Here is a 14,256-nt window from a genome sequence, read left to right as displayed (position 1 = left end):
AAACCAAAAAATACTTAAACCTAGGCATATCATATTCAAACTGCAGAAAAACAAAGACAAAAGAAATAATTGAAAGAAGAAAGAGAAAAACAAAACAAAACACTCTACCTATAGAGAAGCAAGGATAAAAATTACATCAGACTTTTCTTCAGAAACCATGGAAGCAAGATGAGAATGGAGTAAAATATTTAAATTACTGAAAGAAAAGCTACCAACCTAAAATTCTACATCCAGGTAAATAAAGACTTTCTCGGGCAAATAAAGATTGAGGGATTTTTGTTGCCAGTAGAGCTGTCTCACAAGAAATTCTTAAAATAAATTCTTCCTAAATAAGGAAAATGATATAGGTCAGAAACTCAGATGTAATAAAAAAAGGGTATTACAAAAGGAACAAAGTTAAAATAAAATCTAATTTTTCTTATTCTAAATTCATAACAATTTGTTCAAAATAATAGTAGCAATAAAGTATTTGGTGATTATAGCTTATGCATGAGAGAAATAAATGACAGCAATGTTATGAGGGACAGGAGGGAGTAACTGGGAATATTCTAAGATACTGGCACAACCCATGAAGTGGTATAGTGTTACTTGAAAGAGGACATGGATTAATTGTAAGTGTATATTGCAAACTCTAGGGCAACCACTAAAAAAGTCTTAAAAAGAATTTCAGTTGACCCTTGAATAACACAAGTTTGAACTGCAGGGGTCCACTTATAGGCAGATTTTTTTCAATAAATACTGTAAGTGTATTTTATCTTCCTTATGATTTTCTTTTCTCTAGCTTACTTTATTGTAAAACTACATTCCATACAAAATATGTTAATCAACTATATGTTATCTGGAAGGCTTCTGGTCAACAGTAGGCTGTTACTAGTTAAGTTTTTAGGGAGCCAAAAGTTATATGTGGATTTTCAACTGCCTGGGGTGTGTGTGTGAGGGGGAGGGGAGTTAGTGCCTCTAACCCCTGCATTGTTCAGATATATGCCAGGTATAAAAGGGACAAATACCGTATGATTCCACTTAGGTTACATATGTTAATACATTAAGACAGAAAGTATAATAGAGGTTACTGGGGGCTAGGGAGAGAAGGAAATGGGGAGTTCTTGTTTAATGGATATAGGGTTTCTGTTTGAGATCATGAAAAAGCTCTGGAAATGGATAGTGATAGTGGCTGTACAACACTGAGGAAGTACTTAATGCCACTGAATTGTTAAATGGTTAAGTTTTATGTATATTTCAATATAATAATTATATTTTTAATTTAGTGGTTGTTGAAGTGTTTTCAATATGCATCTTCAATTGAGGTCTACTTACAAATAATATTATACTACTTCATGTGATGCATGAAGATCTTACAACCATATACTCACAAATCCTCCCTCTCATCCTTTGTGCTAGTGTAGTTACATATGCTATAAACACACATCATATTGCTACCATTTTTGTTTCAAACAGTTATTTAGACATAATAAGAAATGAAATTTATATCCACTTACATTTATGCCATTTCTATTGTTCTTTATTTCTTTGTATAGATCTAAGTTTCTATCTTATATCAAATCAAACTTCTACCTTAACAACTTCCTTTAGTATCTTTTTGCAGGTAATGAATTCTCTCAATTTTTGATTTCCTGAAAAAGTCGTTATTTCTTCTTTACTTTTAGAATAAGTTTCTGCTGGGTATAGAATTATGGATTGACAAGTTTATTTCTTTTAACAAGATCTTCTTCCTCTATTGTCTTCTGGTTTGGACAGTTTCTGAAAAAAATGTTACTGTCATCTTCCCATTTATTCTTCTTTATGTAATGTACTAGGGGTCCGGTGCAGGAAATTTGTGTACTCAGGGGGGGTCCCTCAGCCCAGCCTGTGCCCTCTTGCAGTCTGGGAGCCTTTGGGGGATGGCCATCAGTCAGACATCCTTAGCGTTGCCGCGGAGGCGGGAGAGGCTCCCGCCACCAACACTGCGCTTGCCAGCCATGAGCCCAGCTTCTGGCTGAGCAGTGCTCCCCCTGTGGAAGCACACTGACCACCACGGGGCAGCTCCTGCGTTGAGCATCGGCCCCCTGGTGGTCAGTGCATGTCATAGTGACCAGTGGTTCTGCTGTTCGGTCAATTTGCATATTAGCCTTTTATTATATAGGATTATATAGGATATTTTCTTTGTCTGCCTTTAAGATTTTTTATATTTGGAGAGAGAGAAACCAAGATGGCGGCATAGGTAAACACCTAAACTGCTGCCTCGCACAACAATTTCAAAACTACAACTAAAAGACAGAACGGACACCATCCAGAACCGCAGGAAAGCTGACTGAGTGAAAATTCTACAACTAGAAGGATAGAGAAAAGCTCACAGAGAATTGGAGGTACGGCAAAGGGTCTTTGTGCGCGCAGAGAGGAAGGGCGGCTGAGAGCCTGGCTGACTTTCTCTGGCGGAAGGGGGAAGGGAGCCCCCGACCACACTGAACCCCAGTTCTGACTGCACTGAACCCCTGTTCCGGGCAAGCCCCTGGGGACCCACGCTCTTGTGGGGGGAGTCTGGACTCTCGGGTGGAGACTCGGGAGCCGGGGAAGGCGGAGGACTGAAAGTCCGCTCGCGCCAGTGCGCACAAAGGCTGCGGAGGCTGCCACAGGCTTTCCCTAGCGGAAGGGAGTGAGAGGCTCCTGACGGCACTGAACCCCAGTTCTGACTGAAGTGAGCCCCAGTTCTGACTGCAGTGAACCCCAGTTCCAGGCGAGCCCCTGGAGACCCACGCTCTTGTGGGGGGAGTCTGGACTCTCGGGCGGAGACTCAGGAGCCAGGGAAGGCGGAGGACTGAAAGTCCGCTCGCGCCAGTGCGCACAAAGGCTGCGGAGGCTGCCAAAGGCTTTCCCTAGCGGAAGGGAGTGAGAGGCTCCTGACGGCACTGAACCCCAGTTCTGACTGAAGTGAGCCCCAGTTCTGACTGCAGTGAACCCCAGTTCCAGGCGAGCCCCTGGGGACCCACGCTCTTGTGGGGGGAGTCTGGACTCTCGGGCGGAGAATCGGGAGCCGGGAAGGCAGAGGACTGAAGGCACACACGTGCGCGCAAGGGCAAGGCTGACGGGAAGCCAAGACTGAGACTCCACCCCATCCAAGCTGAGCACAGAGGCTATTGCAATTTGGCAAGTCTAATCCTATAAGGCTGTCTCCAGCACCGGACTTCTCCCAGCATAGACACAGCTGATCCTTGCAGCCAACTGGCCTGGAGGTCAATTCTTCCCAGTGAAACCAACAACAATAAAGACTTAATTACAACAAGGCTGTACACACAGTCCACAAAGGTGTGCACCAAGAGTGTCCACCTCAGGTTAACTGGGGAGGCAGACCCACTGGGCCAAATTGGAAACCTAGCACACAAATCTACCAACTCAGGGAAGCAGTGAAAATGCGGCGTCTAAGAATCAGATCACAAACGAAAGAAATGGAGGAAAACAAACGACTGGATATAGAATTCAAAACCACGGTTATAAGGCTTTTTAAGAATATCCTAGAAAAGGCCGATAAATATAACGAGACCCTCGAAGAGATGAAAAAGGACCAACTAGAAATTAAACATACACTGACTGAAATAAAAAATATTATACAGAGACCCAAAAACAGACAAGAGGAACACAAAAATCAAGTCAAAGAATTGAAATACAAAGAAGCAAAAAACACTCAACAGAAAAAGCAAAAAGCAAAAAAAAAAAATCCAAAAAGTTGAAGATAATGTAAGAAGACTCTGGGACAACTTCAAGCGTACCAACATCAGAATTATGGGGGTGCCAGAAGAAGAGAGAGAGCAAGATACTGAAAACCTATTTGAAGAAATAATGACCGAAAACTTCCCCCACCTGGTGAAAGAAATAGACTTACAAGTCCAGGAAGCCCACAGAACCCCAAACAAAAGGAATCCAAAGAGGACTACACCAAGACACATCATAATTAAAATGCCAAGAGCAAAAGACAAAGAGAGAATATTAAAAGCAGCAAGAGAAAAACAGTTAGTTACCTACAAGGGAGCACCCATACGACTGTCAGCTGACTTTTCAACAGAAACTATGCAGGCCAGACGGGAGTGGCAAGAAATTTTCAATGTGATGAATAGCAAGAACCTACAACCAAGACTACTCTACCCAGCAAAGCTATCATTCAGAATTGAAGGGCAGATAAAGAGTTTCACAGACAAGAAAAAGCTAAAGGAGTTCATCACCACCAAACCAGTATTATATGAAATGCTGAAAGGTATTCTTAAAGAAGAGGAAGAAGAAAAAAGGAAAGATAAAAATTATGAACAACAAATACATATCTATCAACAAGTGAACCTAAAAATCAAGTGAATTAAAAACCTGAGGAACAGAATAATCTGGTGAATATAATAGAATCAGGGGCATAGAAAGGGAGTGGACTGATAATTCTCAGGGGGAAAGGGGTATGGGGGGGTTCATAAAGAGACTAGACAAAAATCATACACCTATGGATGAGGACAGTGGGGGGTAGGTAAGGGCAGAAGGTGGAGTGGGAAATGGGTGGAGGGGAGCTATGGGGGAAAAAAGGAGAAATAATTGTAATAATCTGAATAAAGATTTATTTAAAAAAAAAATAAAAAATAAAAAAAAAGATTTTTTATATTTGGTTTTCTAGTTTGAATATAATGTGCCAGGATGGATTTTGTTTGTTGTTTATTATTTATTCTGTTTTGCATTCCCCGAGCTTCTTCAACCTGTGATGTGAAATCTTTCCTTCATTGGAAAATTGTTTGCCATTATCTCTTCTAATATCTCTTCCTCACTTTCTTCTACTGAGATTCCAATTACACATGCATTAGACATGTTTATATTGTCCACAGCTGTTTGGTATTATGGTCTGTTTATTTCTCACTCTTTTTTTCTCTTTGTGTTTCATTTCTATTGACTTATCTTCAGGTATACTGATTATTTCCTCATCTGTTTCAACCTACTGATAAGCCTGTATCAACAGCATTCACCATTTCCTTTACCTTGTTTTTCATTTCTATGATTCCCATTTGATTCTTTCTAATGGTTTCCATCTCTGTGATGCTCCTTTACTATTCACATATGTTGTCCACCTATTTTGCTAGAGCCTTTAACATACTGATCACAGTTATTTAAAATTTTCTGATAGTTCCAACAACTGGATCATGTAAGTCTGGTTCTGTTCACTGCTTTGTCTCTTGACAGTCTGCTATTTTCCTCTTGCTTCTTTATGTGTCCCATAATTTTTGGTTGAAAGCCAGACATCCTGTGTAAAACAGTCAAGGTGAAGGTAAATAGTACTTGTGCCTGGGAATGGGCATGTTCTTTCTTATACCATCAGTCTGAGGGAGAATGTTAAGTCAATCTACTAAGGAGTGGAGCTGGGTTTGGGTTTTGTTGTTGCTATGATTATTCACAGTGCACCACAGGCTTTTACTTCCATTGGCATTTTCTGGTGTTTAGGGTGTAAACTCATTTGCTAGAGGGTTTTATTTCCCTCAATGTTTGCTGCTCCACCCTCAGATTTAGGGTCTTTGTGTATGCATCTCACAGGCCATCTCTCTCCATACTCTTTTGCCTCTCCCCCACAAATAAACTGCTGTTATCCAACATTTTCTTACTGGTGGTTAGAAACAGGCTGAAAGGAGCATTCTCTGAGATGCAGCCTCAGTCTTAGTCAGGCTTTGTGTTCCTGGGTCTAGGGGGTGAGAACTTCTCAGATATCTTAACCCTCTCCCAACTACAGAGGATCTTTAATGCTGCAGCATGAATTTCTACCCCTGTCCCAGAGACAGAGGGCTTTTATTCCTTCTGTTCTAGCTCCAAGCTACAAGAGATCTCCACCTGTACCCTGGGGTTAATAGGGTTTGCATCCCTTCCCCTAGGAGCTCAAGTTTTTATTTTAAAAGACCCAGGTAAAGCTTAGTGCCTTTCCCCATAGTGAGTGCTGTTCTATCCATCAGACATGTACCTTGAGGAAGGCTTTTTCACTATCTTAGATGTGTCCTCCTTGTAAATGTGGTTTATCTCTAATTCCTTTGTAAGCCGGTCTTCCCTCCCGCCTTTATCCCCAACTGGGTCCTACAAAACTCTTGCCAGTGGCTGTCACATCCATCTCCATTATTCTGAAGATCTGAGCTGTGTCAGCTTTGTCTTGTGATCTGCTAGCCAAAAGCATCCTTTCTCATCATCTTCCTACACCAAGGCTTGATTTTCAGCATATTTGGCAGCCCTTCACCACATACACTGATTCAGGTTAATAAATATTTCCTACATTTGACAGTGAGAGAGTATGCATGCATTTATTTCTCATTTTGTTGCTTTGTCATTCAAAGAGGAAAAGGTAAAATCTGTCTCTTTAAAGTGACTTTTTTTAGACAAGAATTTTGATCAGGGAATTTATCCATCATTTGCATTTTAGTATAAATAAATAAGCTTGTGTAAATACATATCAGATCAGTAATAACATTAAAAATAAAAATTCAAAGGTATCTCACTCACAGATTTTCTATGTTAATAGAAAATTAACAATATTGAAAACTACTGTAAAAGATTTGCCAATGCAATACAAAATAAAACCCTTACCTAAAATACATAATTCTCACTTCAACTTAAGAGAGACAAAATGAACGAAGACATACTAAAAAATGACAGCCACGCTCTGGCTGGTGTGGCTCAGTTGGTTGGGTGTCCTGCTGTGTACCAAAGGTTGCGGTTTGATTCCCAGTCAGGGCACATGCCCGGTTGTGGGCTTGATCCCTGGTAGAGCAGGTGCACGAGGCAGCTGATTGATGTTACACTTTCACATCGATGTTTCTCTCTCTCCCTTCCTCTCTCTCTAAAAATCATTAAACGATTCTTTTTTTAAAAAATGTCAACTTCTGTGCCAGAGTTTTTACGAGAACAAACTGCAAATAGCAGTACTCTTTTGCTTATAAAGACACCTAAAAAATACAGTTCAACTTCACAAAATCATAGACAATACTGAGTATCTTTGCAAATCCTAGAACAAAAGGAACTATGTCCTGTTGAACAGTGCTATCAACTGAACTGCCTTCCCCCCAAATTCATATGTTCAAATCCTAGCTCCCAATGCACCTATATTTGGAGATAGAACCTTTATGAAGTCAGTAAGGATGAAATGAGGCCTCAGTGATGGAGCCCTGATCCAATAGGATTCGTGTCCTTATAAGAAGAGACACCAGAGAGCCTGCTCTCTCACATCTACCATGTGAGGACAGAGCAAGAAGGTGGCTGTCTGCAAACCAGGAATAGTCTTCACTAGAAAATGACCATGCTGGTACCCTAATCTTAGACTTTTAATCTCCAGAACTGTAAGAAAATAAACTTTTGTCGTTTAAGCCTCTCAATTGTGTTATTTTTTATGGGCTCCTGAGGAGACTACGACAAACATGAAATAATTAGTTTAAGAATCAATAATTTTGTATCTTTTAAGAGGGAGTGAAGAGTGAACAGATTAAAGAAAACTAGGTCTAATTTCTTACACTCTAAAGGCATTTCATAGGCAAATACGTTGTCCATTGATAGAGCATTAAATTGGGCTGTTAGGGCATAAAACTATGCTGCACAGGCCACTCATGTGACTCACTGGATGACATTACTACATTTCTGCTCAACATAATAGAAAACAACAGTGTTATTGAAATTACTTTCAATAAGCAAACCAATAGTCATAAAATGTTATAATGTAAAGTGCAAGAAAAAACATTATCTTTATAAAAAGACTAGTGGCCCAGTGCATGAAATTCATGCACATTAAAAGGGGGACCCAGAGTCAAATCCCCACCCACCCACATGCCCCTCAAAATCGCATGAGACCCAGACCTGGCAGCCCCCCCGCCACTGGGCTAGATCCAGACCCGGCCAGTCCCACCCTTGTCAAGCCCCACAGGGCAGGGGGCATAGCCGCAGGTCCCCTGGCCCGGCGCCAGGACAGGGAGTGTGGCCTGAGGTCCTCCATATGGGGCGGGGGATGTGCCTTGAGGTCCCCCGTCAAGCCCCACTGGATGGGGGCACGGCCTGAGGTTCCCCGGCCGGCCTGGTGCTGGGGCGGGGGGAGCAGCCTGAGGTCCCCTAGCCTAGCACCAGGACGGGAAGTGCACCTTGAGGTCCCCTGTCAAGCCCCGCTGGGCGGGGGGTGTGGCCTCAGGTCCCCAGGCCTGGTGCCAAGGCAGGAGGCGTGACCTGAGGCCCCCCAGCCTGGTGCCAAGGCAGGAGGCATGGCCTGAGGTCCCCCAGCCTGACGCCAGGGTGGGGGGCACAGCCTGAGGTCCCCTGTCAAGCCATGCCGGGTAGGGGGCATGGCCTGAGGTCCCCTGTCAAGCCCTGCTGGGTGAAGGGCGTGGCCTGAGGTCCCCTGTCAAGCCCCACAGGGGTGGAAGAGGGTGTAGCCTCAGGTCCCTGCTGATTGCTCATTAAGGCTCCTTAAGGGAACTTGGCCTCAGCTGTGGGTGTAGCCATCTTTGTGACAGAGTGATGGTCAATTAGCATATTCCCTCTTTATTAGATAGGATTGTTTGACAAAAATAAAGGAATATTCATGACCAGTCAAAAAAACAATTCCTGCATTAAGTGGCAGAAAGTACACAAAACCAAAAATAATTTTAAGAGTATATCAAGTTTTCTTAATAAGGGTACCAAGGGGAGAAAACAGGAAAAGGCATTCAAGTTCTTTCAAGCGCCCCAACTTAAAACAACTCCAAACTGTCTAATGATGGCACAGTCAGTCAAAGGAAACAGATGTAAACAGGGAAGCAATGCAGTTGCTGCTCACATGTTTAAAAGATTCATAGGGAACTGCTGTGGATCCCGTCTCTTCTAGATAATCTTCCCAGCTTAATTCCACTTCTTCCACACCAGATCCAGCATCTGGAATCAAAGACAAAATAAAACAAATAAAAAACAGGTGAGCCCCAAGAAAACTCAAGGTGCAAAAACATAAATTTAGTAATAAACCTAATTTACAATTTACTTCACAGGTTAACTGGCTTTATGGTAGGTTCCCTTGGTGCACTGATCATCAATGAACCTCAACAGCACAGAAGTGTGACATGCCGTCTCCTGTTGGGATCCATCTGGGATTCACCCAAATGGATCACCTAACGCTGGTGAGAGTGTAACTACTACAACCACTTTGGATTGTATTTAGTACCTAACATCAAATATTTGAGATACGTAATAAGTAGGCATTTCACACTTGAAATTTTAATCTGATTTCTTCCTTAGTGCTCTCCAATTAAGTAAAACATACCCTTGTCGGTATTTTGGCTCAATCCAAAAAATGTGAGATTATCCTTGCTTTCCTCCCTTTCCTTCACATCCAACTTCCCACATCCAAACTATCAAAAAATTCTCTAGGTACCACCTTTAAAAGAGATTTGGGATCTATCTAATCACATCTCACCATTCCTATTGTTCTCTCTCGTCCAAGGCCTAACCATGACATCACTCATTTTTTAATCACATTTAAGAAAAATCTAAAATCTTTGAGAGATTGCAAATTCGCTACATGATCTGACCCTCTTGCTACCTACCCTGCCACTTCATTCCCAACCAGCCTTTTGTTTGCTCACTGCACTCAAGTGACACTGAGTTTATTCTTCTTTTAATTTAATCATGTTCTTTCCTCGAAGCCTCTGAATTTGCTATTTCTGTAGCTCCAAGACTGATTTCCCAGTGTCATTCACATCTTCATTGCATTCAAGCTTCACTCAATTGTCTCCACAAAGGCCTTCCAAGCAGTGCCCACAGTAGAAAACTCCCAGGCTCTGCCTTCTGGTCTTCAAGACATTCATTCCTATTGGACAGGACACCATGTCTTTTTATCTTCCCCTTTAGAAAACAAGCTCTATGAAGACAGAAACTTTGTATCCCCGCTGTCCAAAACAATGCCTGGCACTAGTAGTTTGCAATGAACAGTGCTACCTTTGGGGATGGAGAGGAGAAAACATGATAGAAGAGAAGCACTACAGAGGCATAAACTTGGTTGTGCCTATCTAGTAATTATTTATTTTAAAAAATGCAAACAGCCCTAGCCGGTTTGGCTCAGTGGATAGAGCAGTGGCCTGCAGACCAAGAGTCCCGGGTTCGATTCCGGTCAAGGGCATGTACACAAGGTTGCAGGTTCGCTACCTGCTCTGATTCCGGCACATATAGAAGGCAACCAATCAATGTGTCTTTCTCACATCAATCTCTCTCTCTCTCTCCCCGCCCCCTCCTTTCCACTCTTCTCTCTGAAAAGCAATGGAAAAAATATCCTCAGGTGAGGATTAACAACAAAAAGCAGAAAATACATGTTGGCAAGGAAGTGAGAAATTAGAATCTTTGTGCACTGCTGGTGTTGGAATGTAAAATGATATAGCCACTGTGGAAAACTATATGGTGGTTTCTCAAAAATTAAAAATACAACTGCCATAGGATCCACCAATTCTACTTCTGGGTATATATCCACAAGAAGTGAAAGCAGACTCAAACAGACATTTGAACACAAATGTTCACAGCAGCAATATTTACAAAACCCAAAAGGTGGAAGCAACCCAAGTATCCAGCGACAGAAAAAGAAATTAAAATGTGATACATCCATCTAATGGAGTATTATTCAGTCTTTAAAAAAAAGAAGGAATTCGTCCACATAATACAACATGGATGAACCTAGAGGACATTATGCTAAGTGAAATAAGCCACCTGTGAGAGGATAAATACCGTATGATTCCACATATACGAGGTAGCCAGAATAGTCAAATTCACAGAGGCAGAAAGAAAAATGGTAGTTTCCAGAACTGTGGGGCAACGAGAATGAGGAGTTTGTGTTTAATGAGTATAGAGCTTCAGTTTGAGAAAATGAAAAATGTTCTAGGGATGGACTGTGGTAATGAGTGCACAACAATACGAATGTACTTAAAGCCAATGAACAATATACTCTTTTAAAAATGGTTAAAATGGTAAACTGTGTACAATGGATATTTTACCACAATAAAAACAATGGAAAGAAATGTAAGACAATGTTAACATTTACTAATTCTTCAGGGTAGCTATGTGGGTGTTCTTACATTGTTTCCCACTCATTTTTATGTATTTGAAATTTTTCACTAGAAATATAACAAGCCAACAAAGACTACATTGGAAATATCCTAGAAGTATGGGCCAGTAGAAAGTCAATTTCCATTACTGACACATAGCAGGGCTGAACACTCATAGTCCTTAGGAGGACCCTAGTCCCTGAAACAGCGTGCTAATTTAAAAATAAAAATAAACAACAACAATAAAAATAATGAGCTAAGGAACTAAAGTTTCTCATACATGAGAAACTATTCAAGAATGGAGAAGAAACAGGTTAATGACTGGATAGAAAAATGAGCAAAATACAGGAAAAGAAAATTTATAAAAAAGAAATTCAAAGGTCCTGGAACATATGGAAAGATATGAAAATCTACTCATTTTTAAGAGAAATGCAAATTAAAACTACACTGAAATATCACATTGGGAAAAATTCCAAACTTTGACAACATACTCTATGGTGAGGCTAAAGTTAAGCAGGTGAAGCATAATGATACAACCCTAGTGAAAGAAAACTTGGCAATATCTAGCAAAATGGTATCTGTATTTACCTTTTGATCCAGCAATCCCACTTCTAGGAATCTATTCCAAAGATATGCTGGCAAAATACAAAAAGACGTATGTACAAGCTATTCACTGCAGCACTACTTGTGATATCAAGACTGCAAAGACCCAATGTCCATCAATAAGGAACTGGCTGAACGATCTATGGTTTATACATCCAGCACTATACAGCTGTAAAAAGGAATGAGAACAATTTCTACATACTGCTGTGGGATACTTTCCAGTATATATTCAGTGAAACTGGAAACTACAAATCAGTTTTTATTGTATCTCTACTTTTGTGTATGGTGAGAGAGGTATAGAAATAAATATATCTGTACATACTCAAACCTATTTGTTTATTTTTAATTTTCTTGTTAATCCACACCGGAGGATATTTTTCCACTGATTTTTAGAGAGAGTGGAGAGAGAGAGAGAGAAAGAGAGAGAGAGAGAGAGAGAGAGAGAGAGAAACAGCGGATGTGAGAGAGCCACATTGACTGGTTGCCTCCAGCATGCACCCCAACCAGACCAGGGCCAGGGATTGAGCCTGCAGCTGAGGTTCATGCCCTTGACTGGGACCCTTCAGTCCGTGGGCCGACGCTCTATCCACTGAACCAAACCAGCTATGGCTGTTTATATTTTTTAATGAACAGTAGAAATAAATAATAAAACTAGTTAGTATAAGAAGAACAATGGAAAGAGTAAAAATATTTAAAAATATTTTTCCTTCTCGAGTTTTCTAAATTATGTTTGAAAGTTGAAACAAAAATTTTAATATCTGATATGGTTCTCAAAATATGAAGAGGAAATATTTATGATAATTATATTACAAGGTAAAGACATAAAAATAGGAAAAGTTTCTACATGTGACTCAAACCAATAAAATGATGATACCAGCAGACTAATAAGTTATGTACATAAAATGTAATGCTAGAGCAACCACTAAAGTGCCATACAAAAAGACAGACTAAAAAACACTATAGACAAATGTAAATGGAATTCTAAAAAAAAATATTCAAGTAACCCACAGGAAGGCAGGGGGTAGAAGACAAAAATAATCCCAGAAAACAAATGAACAAAAATAGCACACTTGAACCCTAACTTACCAATAATTACATTAAATGTAGAAGGTCTAAATACATAATAATTATAAGACTGAAATTTAAAAAAAGATTATGTGCTGTTATAAGAAACTTACTTCAAATATAATGATATATAGGCAGGTTGAAGGTATAAGAATGAAAAAGATATACCATGTAAATAAGCATTAATCAAAAGGAAGCAGAAACAGGTAAATCCATGCAGACAGAAAGTAGATGAATGTTGGTTGCCAGAGGCTGAGTGGGACAAGAAACAAGTGCTGTTTCTTTTAGGGGGTGATGAAAATGTTTTATAAATAGTAGTGATGGTCACAAAACTTTGTGAATATGCTGCAAGCCACTGAACTGTACACTCTATAAGGGCACAATTATACCTCAAAAAAAGAAAAATACCTCAATAAAGCTGGTTTTTTAAAAGCTCAATGTTTAAAGAAATAAGTATTAATTAAAAAGCAGACATACAGCCCTGGCTGGTGAGAACATCATCCCGCACATCAAAGGGTCTCAGGTTCAACTGCTGATCAAGGGCATGTACTTGGGTTGTGGGTTTGATCCCAGTCGGTATGGGCTTGTGTGGGAGGCAACCAATTGATTGATGTGTGTCTCTCTCTTTCCCTCCCTTCCCTCTACTCTTTCTAAAGAGCAATGGAAAAATATCCTCAGGTGAGGATTGAAAAAAACAACAAAAGGCCCTAGCTGGTTTGGCTCAATGGATAGAGCGTCCGCCTGCAGACTGAAGGGTCCCGGTTTTGATTCCAGTCAAGGGCACATGCCCGGGTTGCAGGCTCGATCCCCAGTAGGGGGTGTGCAGGAGGCAACCAGTCAATGATTCTGTCTCATCATTGATGTTTCTAACTCTCTCTCCCTCTCCCTTACTCTCTGAAATCAATAAAAATATATTAAAAAAAAACAAAAAAGGCAGACAAACAATAAACGAACCAAAGAAATGAAAACATTGTGCTGAAGAGGATACAGCACATGTTCAACATCACTAGCCATTAGGAAAATGAAAATTAAGATCAGGATAAGCTGTCATTATTAGATGCCCATCAGAGTTAAATAAAAATTAGTGACAATAGCAAATGATAGTGAGAATGAGAAAAAACTACATCTCACACACGGATGGTGAGAATGTAAAACAGTATAATCATCCTGGAAAATAGTTTGGCAGTTTCTTTATTAAATGTACTAGAGGCCCGAAGCACGAAGATTCGTGCAAGAATGGGCCTTCCTTCCCCTGGCTGCCAGCACTGCCTTTACTCCGGCCAGAGCCACCGTTCCGCCTTTGCTCCAGCCTGGAGCCACCTTGCCACCTTCCCATGCTGCCCAGAGGCCCGGAGCGGCTGAGGCAGTGCGGAATGCCTGCGTCCCGCCCCTGGCCGCTTGGCACCTGTGTATGCAAATTAACCCGCCATCTTTGTTGGGTTAATTTGCATACACACTCCTGATTGGTTGGTGGGCATCGCGAAGGTACAGTCAATTTGCATCTTTCTCTTTTATTAGTGTAGATCAGGCGTCCTCAAAATACGGCCCGCGGGCC

General features: G+C 40.9%; 1 protein-coding gene across 4 annotated transcripts in view; it reads right to left on the bottom strand.

The window, feature by feature from the left end:
* The window catches only part of SFMBT1 (Scm like with four mbt domains 1), a 112,501-nt gene that overhangs the window by 47,269 nt on the left and 50,976 nt on the right, over positions 1-14,256 (bottom strand). For all 4 annotated transcript variants that reach the window (XM_080672188.1, XM_080672186.1, XM_080672187.1 and 1 more), the window contains exon 3: positions 8,789-8,883. In XM_080672188.1, the coding sequence (XP_080528314.1) occupies positions 8,789-8,883 (95 nt within the window). The remainder of the gene's footprint in view (positions 1-8,788; positions 8,884-14,256) is intronic.

The sequence above is a fragment of the Plecotus auritus genome, assembly GCF_963455305.1.
Source record: "Plecotus auritus genome assembly, chromosome: 6".
Taxonomy (NCBI): Eukaryota; Metazoa; Chordata; class Mammalia; order Chiroptera; family Vespertilionidae; genus Plecotus; species Plecotus auritus.
This window is presented reverse-complemented; position numbering and strand designations above follow the sequence as displayed.